At 53.7% G+C, this 10,863-nt stretch overlaps 1 protein-coding gene across 1 annotated transcript; it reads right to left on the bottom strand.

Annotated features, from left to right (window-relative positions):
• Positions 1–5,341: 5,341 nt before the first annotated feature.
• Positions 5,342–9,869, bottom strand: Mnx1 (motor neuron and pancreas homeobox 1). Its single transcript, XM_038317786.1, has 3 exons — positions 9,179–9,869; positions 6,276–6,436; positions 5,342–5,704 (listed from the first exon to the last, which is right to left on the bottom strand). The coding sequence occupies exons 1-3, from the start codon at positions 9,867–9,869 to the stop codon at positions 5,342–5,344; spliced, it is 1,215 nt and encodes a 404-aa protein (XP_038173714.1).
• Positions 9,870–10,863: the final 994 nt, after the last annotated feature.

Below are 10,863 nucleotides of genomic sequence, written 5' to 3'. Positions count from 1 at the left end.
GGAGGTAGGAGCCGCGCGCGCGCGATGGTGATGCGGGGCGCGGACCCGAGTCGCTACCGCCGTCTCCACGCGCCCGCGTAGCACACCTGGTGCTCCCTAAAGTGATTTACGAAGTGAAAGTGTTAAACGAGGCCACCAGCTGGAGCCCGGACCGGCTTTATGCGTTTTATTAGGTGTCCTATTATGGAAAATAAACTTTAATCCGACCATAAAACCCAAATCTGAAAAACATATTCGCCCTTGTAGTCTGAACACTGCGGCATTCTTGGCGCAGGTCACACCTCCGAAGGATTAGTTTTATTGAGGGAGACACAGAGTACCGCGGGACTTTGATACTGGGGGGCAGGGAACATTCCTCTTGGCACCCACACCTTCCATAGGATTCCCAACATCTCCAGGACGCCTCCCAGAGCCACTCTTCTCCCTGGAGTTCCCACCTACCTAGCTAGCCCTGGGGCGACTGTCCCTGCACCCTGAGGATAGAGGAAGTCTACAGGGCGCCTTTCACTGGTAACCCTGAGAGGTGTACGACGGAACCACCCTGAAGCACCTGGCCAGGCATGGAGCCACACTCAGTTCTGGGAGGCTGTCGGACAAAACGACTTGCTTGGCGCTTAGTTTGTAAGAGAAAGGAGAAAGGGGAGCGCAGACGAGGTGGGGTATATAATACAGAGGCTAGGGGTGAAACTTCTTCTTCTTCTTCTTCTTCTTCTTCTTCTTCTTCTTCTTCTTCTTCTTCTTCTTCTTCTTCTTCCTCTTCCTCTTCCTCTTCATCTTCCTCTTCTTTTTTTTAGATGGGGTCTTGCTATGCAGCCCACACCGGCCCCTGGCAATTTTCCTGCCTGAGGCACCAGACTAGTGGGATTACAGCCTTGTTATACAACCGCCATCACCAGCTTCATCATTTAGATGTGGTTCCCCTATGTAGACCCTGGCTCAGATAGGCACTCCTCGGTAGTGCTGAGGTGATAAGCATATGCCTCCCATCTCCCTCACTACCGTTTCTAAGTGTACAGTACAATAATGTTAACTCCTTTTGTAGCCGCCAGATCTCTAGTTTCTCATTTTCCCAAACAGAAGTTCTGTCCCTGTAAACAACTCCCTAGGACCCGCCCCCCCTTCCATCCATCGTCAACCACCAGGTCACTTTCTGAGGTCCTAAAATGACCCCATTAGTGTGGAAAGATGGCTCAGTGGTTAAGAGCACTTTCTGCTCTTGCAGAGGACCTGAGTTTGGTGCCCACACCCACTTAAGGCCTCACTTAACTACTGCCTGTAACCCCAGCTCCAGGAGAATCTGGATCTTTTGTCTCTACCTTCCAAGGACACCTGCAGTCACATAATGATACACAGAGACATGTGCATACATAGTTTGTAAAAAAAATTAAATGGTGCCTATACAAGTGAAGTCCAGTAGTGATGGTTTTCCTGTGGCTGGTTTATTTCCTCAGGGCAGTAGTCTCCTGGACTCATCCATGCTGAGGCATGTGGCAGAGCTGCCCTCCCTTCCTTCCTTCCTTCCTTCCTTCCTTCCTTCCTTCCTTCCTTCCTTCCTTCCTTCCTTCTTCCATAGTGTGAACATTTTGTTCATAGATTCACCTGCAGTTGAATACCTAACATGCTCCCAGTTCTTACCTCTTTTGAATAATAATGCCATAAAATATGAGTGTGCTTATTTCTCCTTCAGAGATTGCTGTCAGTTTTTTTAGATATTCAGAACTAGCACTGCTGGCTTGCGCAGTGGTTTGGTTTACTTTTGTTGCTGTTTAGTAGTAATAGGGACTGAACTGGGGGCCTCACATATACTAGGCAAGCCCTCTACAGCTGAGCTGTAGTCTCAGCCCAGTTTTGATTTTTTCGAGACACTTCTCCATTGCTTTCCATGGTGACTGCACCACTTCCCACTTCCATCCGGCCAGCACACAAGGGATCAGATTTCTTCACATCCTCACACCAAGTCTTCTGTGTTTGTAGAGGGTGCATCTTCCTCAAGGTTTGACTGGCGTTTCTTTTCCTAGCCATTTCTGCTCTGCGTCTGTTATAGTCCTTATGAGTCTTCAGTTGTGTTGTTTCCACTTTTGCTGTGGCTGAATTGTAGTTCATTATTCTCCATGTTAACCCATTGGCTTGCAGTGTTTCCTGCCTTTTCTGGGTAGACCTTTCTGTTAACTCTGCCCTTTGTGGCACTGAAGTTTTTCACTGATGGACTCCCAGTTGCCTATTTTTGCTTCTCTTGTCCCTGTTTTGGGGCTCATGAAGTTATAAACTTTCCTCTCCAAGCTGACTCCCATCTGGGCACTGGGCTGGGGAGGGCTAACATGAAAAGAGCAGACCCATCTCCTCTACTTCTAGTTGCTCTGGGCTTCCAGACTCTATACTATTAACCTCTCACTGCCCTCAGGGGCTGGAAAGGGTGTGGATTATTTTATTGGATCGCTAAAGAAATCAGGAGTCCAGGTCAGTTTTGGGTGGGAGGCTCTCTGGTCGGATCCAGACTTTACATCACACAGCAGGGCTGCGGAATCGCTCTACAGACGCACTGTAAAGAGACACATCACAGGGACAAGGCATCGCCAGCTGCGGGCTGGGTCCACCTGAGGATATCTGAGCACGAAGCTTGGAATTCGAACTCCCGACACCAGGATGCCCACTGTGTAGACCTAGCTGGCTGTGATTCTGGGAACCCAATCCTTGAGGCTGCAAAGCCATTTTCTAGCCCCACCACCCTGGCCCCGGGCCACAGAGGCTCGAGTGAGGACGGACGAGAGGCCCAAGGCGGTGACCCTGAGTGGGGGTGCAGCCCTCCACGCGCGCCAGGAGGCCTCCAGGCAGGCAGTTCCTTAGGCGGAATGAATGAGCACGGTGCCCGGAGTAAGCTAGGATGAGGCGGTGATTATATTTAAATTTGCTATAATTGATTTGGGGAAGAGCTACTGTGACAAGAACGAATTGATCATTAAATTTATTAGCGAGATAAATTCCGCTGCGATTAAGCTGCTGGCTTGAGACACTGAGGCCGCCTGCGGATCTGCGCGCCAAACTAGAGGCTCTCTGCCCTGCAGTACCCTAGTGGGGAGAAATGGAATGGTATGTCCTTGTGGTTGTTTCTTCCTCCAGCGCTCCGCTGGCCTTTGTTCCGGGGCAGTGTCTCTCCCTTGAAGTGGGGGTACCCTGAGTTCCCTGATTAGTTTTTACCCTTCCATCCCAGTTCCAGACCTCACTTTTCTTGTTTACTCAGTGTTTAGGGTTCCGAGGCTCTGAGACTGCGATGGCCATCCTCGGAGGGAAAATAACCCCCAGATGTGGCGCCAGACTGCGAAGAGATTGCTTCGGGCCGAACCTGGCCAATGCGTTAGAAATTTAAAAAAGATACAAACGTCTTTTTAAAAGACGAAAAAAAGCGTGTACCTTCTCCCTCTTTCATCCACTCCTTTCAGATTTTCCCATTTCCTTTCCTTCAGCCCTTTACCAGTTGTAAACCCAGTCTGAATTCGCCCCAAAGAACTTTTGGATCGGAAGGCTGCTGGGACTCCGGTCCATCGCGCGCGTGGCGCTCAGCAGCTGCCCTGCCTGGCTTTCAGTCCCACGCCCGGCTAAAGCCGGCTTGAATTTTACGGAAGGAGCCCAGGGTGATAATGAGCTGCCAGGAGGATATTAATCTGGCTTGGCTCTGAGATGGAGGAGTGCCCCGCTGGCCCCGCTGTAATCACCCAAATGAAACTCCAGGCCCCTCTGAACTCTCAGCAGCTGGGAGGGAGGGCGGGCAGAAGCAAGGGGGAGGAGGCTGCTCGCCCACACCCAGAGAAAGTGAAGGGACAGAGGAAGACCCAAGAGAGGTCTCAGTCGAAAGCTGGCCACCAAGACAGCCAAGAAGGAATGGGGGGGGGGGGGAATTGAACCAGACCCGGAAGACTCAGTGTTCCCAGGCCAGAGTCAAGATGCTGAGGACCGATGTGCCTAGGGCTGGGCCCGGCATATGTGCCGCACATGGTCTGGGGACTGAATGATTGATGGCGTTCGCTGCAGAGGTTTATTAACCCAGAGCCATTGCAGCCCTGGCATGGATGCATTCTTGCCGCCTGCCGCTTCCTCTCAGAAGACATTTGCACAGATCCAGCAAAATCCTGGCTAGCACAAGGGACGTCGTGCTGGCTGAGGGGCCCCGGTCAAAAGGAGAACGCGCTGTAAGTCGCCTTTAAGTGCTTTTCCGGGAAATGTGCTCGCTTAGCGCCTGGATCGCTAGGACCCCAAATGCCACTAACACCTAATTGTTGGCAGCTTATTCTCCGAAATATTCAAATACTATATTCCCATGCCAATGAAGCTACAAGATCAGCAAGTAAGTGGGAAATAAACTGTGTTCAAAATCACTCCGTCACGAACAGCACAGGGTTTAAGCCAGGCACTGGGCTCACTCAGACACCTGGCCTCTGATATTTTTAGCCACACTTCACACCTGCGGTCCCCACCCCCTCCTGCACCTTCAGCCTCTAGAATCAGGTTCGGACTTGCTCCAACGCCCCCCCTCCCCATGGAGGTGATCCTGACATCCATTTGCTGTTCTGATTTTCACCCTTTGCTGATAATCACGAAGTAGACACTCTGCCCACCATCCCTACAACCAAAACAGCCAGGCCCCTCGAGGTTTGCTTTTCCTGGGTTGGCGGTGTGGACCAGTGGCACAGCACTCGCTTAGCTTGCCCATGGCCCTGGGTTCAATCCTCCACCTTCCAAAATTAAAGGTTTTTTTTCACTCTCATCCAGTACAAAAACCAATTTATTTTACATTCCATCTCCACCCTGGGGAATGGGGAAGCTAAATAATAATTTAGCATGCATAAGTAGACGTTTCTTTCTTTATATATAAATACAATATACAAAAATACACTACCATTCTGAGATTTTTCAGCAATCTGAATGCTTATGACATAATATCCCCCATACATAGGCATAAAACATTTTTTTCTGATTTCAATTCTTAACAGAATGGTGTCTCCAAAGGTTTCAAGTTTCTAGGTCACTTAACACTGTAGTTTTCCCTTCTCCGATGAAGGAAGAGCCAGGCAGAAGCCACTTCTCAAGGGATGGGTTCTTCTCACAAGCACCTCCGGCCAACACAACCCGAAATTAAATTGAAAAGAACGAAAAATTCACAGTGGAGCTCTCCTCTCTCTCTCTCTTGCTGACCTTCAAGAGCCCAAATAGGATCGCCCACCCGATCCCGCACCTGGATGAACGGTCCGGAGACAGGCTGCCAGCCGGCTGCAGGCTACAGGATGGGGTTGGAAACCTGCAGCCTGGCTGGCCATCGAGCGCGTCCCTGCTGCCGCGCTCAGGGCAACTACTGAGGCGGAGGATGGTGCCCGGGCCCACCCGGCCGTGGTGGAGGAGAGTCGTCCTCGGATGAGCACTCAGATGAGGCGGCGTGGGCACCGGAGCCATTGCTGTAGGGGAAGTGGTCGTCTTCTTCATCATCCTCATCCTCATCAGGGTCACTGTCTCGCAAGTCCCGCAGGCGACGGCTGCTGCCCTTGTCCCCGGGTACCGGCGGGCCCAGCAGCTCTTCCTCGGCCTTCTCCTCAGAGCAGCCTTTGCCGGTGCCCCCGCCGCCACCCTTCTGTTTCTCCGCCTCCTGCGCAGCCTGCTCTTTGGCTTTTTTGCTGCGTTTCCATTTCATTCGGCGGTTCTGGAACCAAATCTTCACCTGCAGGCACAAGTTGGCATGAGAAACCCGACATCTGCATCATCACGGATGCAGAGGGTGTGAGCACCCGGGATCCCTGCCCCTCGGCCCACCCTCACCCTAGAAGGGACTTCCTAGAGGACTAAGAATCTGACTGGGTAGCGGCTTCTCGATTCCCTAGCCCTACATCCACTCTATTCTTCAGTAACCCCATAGCTGGGTGTGGTGCCCCAAACTCACAACTGGGAGTGTTTCACTCCATGCTCTTAGTCTATCGAGACACCAGGGCAGCTGGCAGGTCTCTAAATTCTAAGTCCGCACCTTTCTAGAAAAAGAATAACCTAGAATGTGGCCTGAGAAACACCTTCCCCAGAATAACTTGTTAAATACAGATTCTCAGCCTCTACCCCAGCTTATTGAATCAAACTTCCAGCTTGGAAAAAAACGCTCTGGGTCTTCCTAGAACCTGTCCCACTGAGACTTAATAGCCAACCGGAAGACCAAGAAGCTGGGACCCAGTTCCCCAAACTACTATCCGCCTGGGCGTTTTGTGGGGACTGGCTGCCCGGGGGACAGGGTGTCAAGTGCGCACCTGGGTCTCGGTGAGCATGAGCGAGGTGGCCACCTCAAACCGCTTGGGCCTGGACAGGTACTTGTTGAGCTTGAACTGGTGTTCCAGTTCCAACAGCTGCTGGCTGGTGAAGGCAGTGCGAGGCCTTCGGCACTTCCCCAAGAGGTTCGACTGCGCCTGGGCTGTGGACCAAAAGGGTGAGAGGCCTTTGTAGGTTTGTCCACTGCCCCGGTTCCAGCCATTGCTGCCCTTGTCCCTCCCAGGGTCCAGCCTCCAGCGCCCACCCTGTGAACGTGTTCTTCTTTTTCAACGTCAGTGTCTACTCCCCACGGACCAGAGGAGCCACATCTCAGACACCAAGCAGAAGTTGGAGGGCTTGTCTCAACAGACAATCTTTTCATTTGAGGGCCCCGATTAAATAAATAGGGCTTGTTGACTGCTCTCAGTAGCCACCTGTATGAACACTGGTAGAAAGAGGGTTGGTCTAAGATGCTTGGGGAGCTGGGCTGGACCAGTAAGAGACCAAATCGCCCCATCTTGAGCTGGAAGGAGAGAGAGAGAGAGAGAGAGAGAGAGAGAGAGAGAGAGAGAGAGAGAGAGAGAGAGAGAGAGAGAGAGAGAGAGAGAGAGAGAGAGAGGAGAGAGGAGAGAGGAGAGAGAGAGAAGACCGGAGCTGGAGCCTAAATAAGCATATTCATCAGGGTGTCTCCACGTCGGTCTTGACAAGCTCCCTCCTCCTTCCAGAGCAGAGGGCAAGGGAACGGAAGCCTGTTCGGACGATTCTCATTACTCAATTTAAAGGCTGAGCTGTGAGTGGATCTGGCTTTCTGTGTGTTCCAGGAGATCTCTCCAGCTTTATTTACATAATTTCGCACGGTTACATCACAGAGAATTTTATGACCTCAAAACGAGACTTCCCTTGATTTCCCAGGAGTCCAAAGAGTGTTAGACAATAAAAGAAAGAAAGCAAAGGAAAGAAAGAGGCCAGCCCCTGGCTGGGATGAGCTCAGGCTCCCCTGGGATGGGCAATTTGCTTTATAGGAAGGTCCACGCCCCCTGCTTTAGTTAAACAAGGCTACGAATTCCCAACTTGACAATACATTAGAACTCTAATTAAAACACTGGCTCGGAAGGGATCATTGGGAAATGCCATCTAGTGGGTAGAAACAACCACTTAAAGAAAACCAAGCCTGTTTTCCCAGGTGAGAGGGAAGTCCAGGAATAGAACACATTCAGCCACCCTCTGTTGCATTCCTTAGTGCCTGTCTGCGGTCTGGGGTTTGGGTTTTTTTCCTAATGTAGAACTGACCATACTTTTAATGTAGCGACCATGAGATACTATGGGCTGGGTGTGCTGACAAAGGGGTCCAACTTGCAGGAATTCTGAGTGACCCTGGGCTCCTCGAAAACATCCTTTCCCCCCCAGAGAGCACTTGAGTGGTCAGGAAACCCAAAGCCACAGAGGTCTGTTGGTGACCAGTGACCAGTGACCAGCTCCTCTCTGGGTACCTATGCATCTCACGCCTAGGAAGTGCAGCCATAATGGACCCATATTGGTAGGTTTCCATCTGAAGCTGTACGCTATGCTCCTCCCAGGCTTAGATCCTGCCCAGGACTTTCAGGATAGGAACAATTTCCAAGACAACTGAGCTGCAGCCATCCCCCCCCCCCCAAACTGAGGTTAATAGAAGCCTTGCCTTCCCTCTTTGCCGAGATCAACAAGGCTGGCCTTCTTGGAGCCAAGCTGGGAAAAACCTGGGTGGCTCTGAGCAAACAAGTGTGCTGGCAGGGATTCTCTCACCACCTTGATACTTCTGCAGTTCTCCGGGGGTCCTCACTCTCTCTGTTTAGTCACAACCATTGCTTCTAGCAGAGGAATCTGAATTCTGGCAAGTGTTTATTTCTGTTTTCTTTTTTGCTTTTTTTCCCTCCAGTGCCTGCATCTCCCCAGTCTAAACAAACCCACTCAGACGGAAACAATGGGGTCTCTTTGTTTGGGTGTTGGGCGGCTGACAGGGGAAAGTCATATACATCTTCTGTTCTGGCCTGAATGGAAAGGCAGCTTTCCCTTACCCATGTGGGGCACAGGGCAAGAGTCAGAGCCAGGGTGCCCTACACACATGCAGTTGCAGCATGTGCCAGGGATGTCTGAAGTGGCCCCTAAAAGGTTGCCCCTCTTGGGTGGCAGAGATTTTGCAGCAGGCTGGACCTTTGCTCCCACCTTGGAAGGAGCTCCCAAGGGTGTCTGGCACCTGGAATTCCCAGGAAGAGATTTGCTATTCAGAGTCCCTGCGACCTTCTGTTCATAACAGACGTCTTGGACACTGTATGTAGGGACCCCACCACACACACACACACACACACACACACACACACACACACCACACATACCTTGGCCCTTCAGAGGAAGGCAGAGTCCTGACAAGGAACAGAGAAGAGCTTGGGCCCTGGTCTTGTAGCCCCACGACTCTAGGAGTCCATTTTCTCCTTAGCTACTGGATCCAGTGATGTGTCTTTTTGTAGCCAATTATGGAGCCCCTGACCAAGTTCATGTTCCCCGTGATAAGTACCAGGTTTCAATGACCCTAAAACCTGCCCCATCTTTGGCTAGGCCCTCTTTTGCTAGCCTTCCTGCGCACTTCCTTCTCCAACCTGTAAGTTAATCATTAGGTTTCAGTCTCACATCTCTAACCTCCCCTGTCCATTAAGAGAGAAAGAGAAAGCAAGGCCTGAGCGTGGCCATCTTAATAATTCGCTGTTACTCTCACGCCGCGCGGCCCATGCGAGGCTCTCACGGGCCCAGGGATGAGCCGTGGCGGCTTCGCTGCACTTGCACAGATCGCTGAGAGCCAAGGCAGAAGGGAAGGGGGTGCGGGAAAGGAGGATGCGCGAGAGAACTGCCCGGGTGCTGCGCAGGTACTCACAGCTGAAGTCCGGCATCTTGGGCAGGATCATGCCCGCGGTGGACGCGCGCAGCCACTGGTCCAGCTGGAAGGTGCCGGCACCCAGCTTTATGGGGTCGGCAGGGTGCGCGGGGTGCGCGCCTTGCACCTGAGGGTAGGAGTAGGAAAGCGCAGGGTGCTGACCCGCCAGCGCTGCCGCTGCCGCTGCCGCCGAGTAACCGTAGACCGGGTGACCGTAGAGAGCCGCCTGTGCGGGGAGGCCTGCGCCGCCCTGCGCGCCCCCCGGGTGCAGCCCCAGTGCCAGGCTGCCTGCAGCGGCGGCAGCCGCAGCCGCAGCGGCGGCGGCGGCGGCACCCGGGTGCGCGTGGTGGTGGGGAGTGCCCGGTCCACCCGCCGCGCCGCCGCCTCCTCCGGCGCCCAGGAATCCGGGCTTGGGCAGCAGAGCGCAGTGCGCAGCCAGCAAGCGCGGGGGCGACGGACTCTCAGCCCGCAGCCGGTCTCCGGGCGCTGTGGTGGCCTCCGAGGACACTGGGCTGCAGCTGCGACTCGCCCCGCTACTGGTGCCCCCGCCACCGCTGCCGCCTCGACCGGGGCCAGATGATGTGGCCGCGAGCGAAGTGACCAAGGCCAGCGGCGCGCTTTGAGTGGAGGCGGCTCGCGGGGGATCCACCGCCAGCAGGGCGTCGATGCGGAAATTTTTGGATTTTTCCATCGGCTCGTTTGGGGCTGAGAATAAGTGCCCAAGGGCGGGCGACGTGGTCGCGTGCAGGCTGCGGAGACTGAGCGTGATGGTGACCAGCCCTGGGGCTCGGTAGTCTTACTGCAATTATTAGCCAATAATCAAAGTCGCAGTCGGAAACTCAGCCGAGAGCGACCATGGTCCAGACACCTCTTCCTTGCGGTCCTCGCTTGCGGCGACCGCGCACTACTCACTGGTACAAATTCCCACGCGAGCGCTTCTGCGAGTTTCGGTTGAGGAGGCCGGTTCTATGCTCTCAAGCGCTCAAGCGACAGCGCCGAGGCCGCTGGCGCCTTGGTGGGGATACGCGCCCCTCCGCACACTTGAAGCTCAGCGCGGTCTGGGATTGGCGAGAGCAGCGGGGACCCGGGGAGGGGTGTCCGTGCGGCGATTGGTGGAGGGGCGCACCTGTCACGGTCCAGTTCTCCTGCCGCCCCGCCCCTGCGCCCCCAGGTCCTAAGTAGCCGGTGGTGAGCAGCAGTGGTGGGGGAACCAAAGATGGGTAGGGAGTTTGGAGGCTGAATACAGGCTTGCTCCTTCGTTGGAGCTGAGAGGGTGGCGGACGCTGGTAACCTCGGTCCCCTGTGAGTGCCCCTGCACCTTGTTCTGCCAGAGGCCAAAATCTTATCTTCCTCCAGTAACTCTTGAGCCCTTGCCAGAGTTGTGGACTGTTCTGCACTGGGGAACTAGGTGGTTACTCACCCCTGATGCCGACTGGGAGTTCAAACCGAGACCTTGAGTTTGGCACGCTAAGACCAGAATCTCCCCCTCCTCCCTCCGTTCCTGAGTCTTGGGCGCCTCAAGGTGGTTTGAGTTCCCGTCACCAACCCTTTGTAGGTAGAACCTTCAAATCTGCGCCCCTCCCGACCCCCACAAAGTCTCCTGCGTCGCAGATGTTTGTTTCAAGGTTTCCGGTGTGTATAAATATGGTGTTTGACGCCCACAAATCTTTGTCAAGGGCTTACTC

The sequence above is a fragment of the Arvicola amphibius genome, chromosome 2 (genome assembly GCF_903992535.2).
Source record: "Arvicola amphibius chromosome 2, mArvAmp1.2, whole genome shotgun sequence".
NCBI classification, from domain to species: Eukaryota; Metazoa; Chordata; class Mammalia; order Rodentia; family Cricetidae; genus Arvicola; species Arvicola amphibius.
The sequence above is the reverse complement of the archived record's forward strand: the minus strand, read 5'-3'. Positions and strand labels throughout refer to the sequence as shown.

Bases quoted from the DNA above. Each gene is read 5' to 3' on its own strand.
- Mnx1 (XM_038317786.1), bottom strand. From the start codon at position 9,869: ATGGAAAAATCCAAAAATTTCCGCATCGACGCCCTGCTGGCGGTGGAT. The intron at 6,437-9,178 runs GTGAGTACCTGC...TTTGGTCCACAG, and splicing joins CAAGATGCCGGACTTCAGCT to CCCAGGCGCAGTCGAACCTC. The intron at 5,705-6,275 runs GTGCGCACTTGA...TTGTGCCTGCAG, and splicing joins TCATGCTCACCGAGACCCAG to GTGAAGATTTGGTTCCAGAA.